The 3,783-nt window shown below is 32.8% G+C and overlaps 1 protein-coding gene across 1 annotated transcript; it reads left to right on the top strand.

The window, feature by feature from the left end:
* The first annotated feature begins 595 nt into the window (after positions 1-595).
* LOC104112182 (uncharacterized) lies at positions 596-3,076 on the top strand. Its single transcript, XM_070185662.1, has 3 exons — positions 596-1,072; positions 1,445-1,527; positions 2,419-3,076. Exons 1-3 carry the CDS (start codon positions 979-981, stop codon positions 2,638-2,640), a joined length of 399 nt encoding a protein of 132 aa, XP_070041763.1. The 5' UTR covers positions 596-978; the 3' UTR covers positions 2,641-3,076.
* The last annotated feature ends 707 nt before the right edge of the window (positions 3,077-3,783 follow it).

Raw genomic sequence — 3,783 nt, 5'->3', positions numbered from 1 at the left:
CCCGATGTTCGGTAGTCACATTGGAGCTCGACTATATTTGGATTCGCACCGGATAGGGTCCCATTCGGTGATAGTACTCCCTACCAAAGATTTTTTCATACCCAAAATTCGAACACGAGACCTCTCTAATCCACGGTACTAAATCCTTCGGTGATATGGAATCATAACAGCTCATTCATTATCCTTTTAAATATAACTGGCAAACTGAGCTTAAAGTATGCACTGCTTGAAAGTTTTAGTACTTACATTTACATCTGTACCTAGAAAATCTCACCGTGCTCGTTATCTAGCCATCCATATATTAATTTTAATATGTTATAATAGGTTAATATATATATAATAATACTATATGTAACTTTTTGTATTCTCCCAATATATAAGTGAAATCTTTATTTTTCTTAATACTACTGCCTCTGTTTTCTTTTTCTTTACCTCTTCGCTTAACTTGGGACAACTAATTCTAATGATACTATCGAGGGATGCGGTGAGATGGTTGGACCTTTACTTAAAGGCCCCAATTTCGAGTCGGGAGAATGGAATTTAAAACTTCTTGGTAAGGAGGTCTTACCCGACCCGAATCTGGCTAGCTAGATTAATCAGACGAATAGATTGCAAATAGCTTATAGCTTATAAAGAAACTAATCCTAGTGATAAACATACATTTAACCCAAGGAAGCTGTTAGAAGAGAAAACAACAACTACTACTAATAGTACGTACATTATATTTACTTATTTACTCCATTTAGAATCTTTTACAAATTGAGATTTCCAAAGTACTACACGCACGATGTCAGGGTTCATATATTAGAATAAGGTAGATGTCTGTACGGCGGTACCCTAGCTTTGACTATGAGTTGATTTTGAACTCTCTATAAAAACCCAATCTTTGTGTTAGTAGTTAGTACCTTGTCCCTCTCACTTCATGAGGAAAACAATCACTTTCATGTTTTTTAAGAAAGAAAAACTCACTGTTCAAAAATGAGTTCCACTCGTTTCATACAATTGTCACTCATTCTTATGGTCGTTGTTTTGCTTGTCCTAGACCAGTCCTCTTCTGCTCATACTCAGTTAGGTAAGTACAGTTATATCCATTTCTCTTTTCCCCCCCTCCTTTTAGTGTGTTTGGTAGGATTGAAGCCACTTATATTTCAGAAAATGTTTTTATTCGATTTTATTAGAGTGGGTTTTGATGAATTTTTTTGTATAAAAAATTCATAATAATGTCAAAGTGTTGGCCGGTTAAGGCAATGATGTCATGAAGCTAAGATTTATGATAATTGTGAAGTAAAATAACTTCGGCTCCAGAGTGAAGGAAGTCATGTTTCCTAACAACCAAACATTAGAAAATAATTTATTTTCTGAAAATAGTTTTCCATTCCATTACCCTAATTAGGAGCACTGGCTTTTTCTTTTGCTTTTGCTAAATTCTTGGTCTTCTATGCAGGAATAGTAAGGAAGATTGGAGGAAGAAAAATGCTGGAAAATGTCCATATTCAGGGACCGGAAAAACATCACATTAACGTTCAGGTTCTCTTTCTCATTCAACACCCCCTTCTGCTGAAAATTAATCTGTGATTTTCTACAAGTTTGAAGAAAAATTTATCTTGCAAAGAAGATATTTTTGTGGAAGATATGTAATATCCAATATATATAAAATCTTATATGTAGAACAATATTCTATATATTTATGTATGCTACTAAATTGTCTAGAATATCTAGTGTTCTAGCATAGATACGATGTCTTCCATCATTTATAATTAACCAAGCCACAACACAATATATCAAATTCCAAGAACATGGTTGCTATCTTAAGTCAATACGATTTTACAATATTGTTATATATAATTTGTTAAACTCTTCCCTTAAATGGTTTTGTATCGAAATTACTACAAGTATAAGAGTTCCTTTTTTTTTTCTCCAAAGATGAGTCTTGTTGCTATTCTACATCTTCAATTTTATATTCAATTTCAATCAACCTTTCGGTGCATCAACACCTTTCCCGGTCCTCTTCCTAAAATGAAACACATATATAGACACACTACACATGTTAAAATGCATTGATAGTGCAAGTTTTTGTGTGTATTGTCATTGTATATGAGTTAAAAGCTCCTCTCACGAGAAGGAGAAAAAATATGCTAAGTAGTACTCTATCCATGATGACATTTTCTGTTTTAGTTTGTCCCAAAAAAAATAATATCTTTCTATATTTAGATAAATAATTTAACTTTACTTCTTATTTTATTCTTATTGAGTAGATTTATAGTCATACAAATATGTATAGATTATTTTATACCACAAATTTTAATTTTTTTTTTTAAATTACGTGCCAATCAAAGGAGTACCAATTAACTAAAATCTAAAACATTGCTTTGGGATATATACTTGCATTCTGATACAATGAAATTAACTATATGATAGGTGGAAACACATGAGCCTAATGCAGCATCGAAGAAAGCCAGCTCTAGCAAGACAACTTTGAAGGCACATCATAATGAGAGAGCAAAGAAAGATGATTCTAAGGATCAGTTTCTTGATGCAGCAGATGAAGTAGCAAACCTGATGTGGAAGGATTATAGTGGAAGGGCCCGGCCTCGCCGCAAGCCTCCAATCCATAATTACTATCCTACAACTAAACATTAGAAGTTATGTTGCTCGACTCTCAAAATATGTTGCTGCATTCATGTCGGATCCTCCAAATATGTTAAAGTACTATTTTTGGAGAATTCAATACGCACCAATTAATATTTTTGAAAAGATCGAGCGATATAGAAATTAGAAGTACACTTTATATTTATTATATTACTCTTTACCATAGTACGATAAGTGATGTTTGGGTTTGGGCCTCACAATTTTCCACCCTACAAGTGAAGTGCCCCTCGAATAGTATAAATTATAGGGATGGATCACTTATCTTCTTTTGGCTACTTTGGTTGTAAAAACAAGCATAGGGAAGTTGTTATGTGACCTACCTATTTTTAATATTGTCACTGTATGTAATAGGGTTGTAGAATTGATTAGGGACTGTACATTTGGTTGTATTCTTTAAGTATTGTCAATGTTAGTGCGGTTTGATTGAGTCTTGATATTAATTATTATCTCACTTACATATAGTAAACTTCGTTGAGTCATGCTTAACTTGTGTGTTTTAATGACTAGTTCTGCTTAACTTGTGTGTTTTAGTGGTAAAGTTATGGGCGGTAGCAGGTAACAGGTAAAAAAAGTGGCATACAACCGTTATTTAAAAAAAGGCAAAGTTATAGGAGAGGTAGCAGCGTAAAAATTAGTATCTACAAGCTGCTTTGGATACCATTGATATTAAAAAATACAAAGTTGTGGATCCAACCCCATTTGTTGAAAGGAAAAACTAAAAATAAGAAAAGAATAAGGGAGTAAATTTGCAGAGAAAATCATTAGCGGAAACAAATTGGCAGAAACATGTGATGTCATGACCCAATTCCATACTAGTAGCTTGTTTGGCAAGTTTCTCGGGAGGTCAAAATTATTTTTATTTTTTATTTTTATTTTTTTTCTCAAAATCACTTTTTATTCCTAACTTGAGATGTTTGACCAAGCTTTTTTAGGGTTTGGGAAGAAGCAGAAGCAGTTTCTGAGAAGCAGAAAAAAGTAACTTCTTCCCAAAAGCAGAAACAGAAGCAGTTTTGACTTTTCTTCTTACCAAAAATACCCTTAACAAAATATAGTATATACTAAAATAACCGTTAAACCTAATACTTAAGATATTAATGTATAAATATTTCTTATTATTTTTAGGATATCTTTCAA

This window comes from Nicotiana tomentosiformis, chromosome 9 (genome assembly GCF_000390325.3).
Source record: "Nicotiana tomentosiformis chromosome 9, ASM39032v3, whole genome shotgun sequence".
Lineage (NCBI taxonomy): Eukaryota > Viridiplantae > Streptophyta > Magnoliopsida > Solanales > Solanaceae > Nicotiana > Nicotiana tomentosiformis.
Note: the sequence above shows the minus strand (reverse complement) of the source record. Positions and strands in the feature narration are given on the sequence as shown.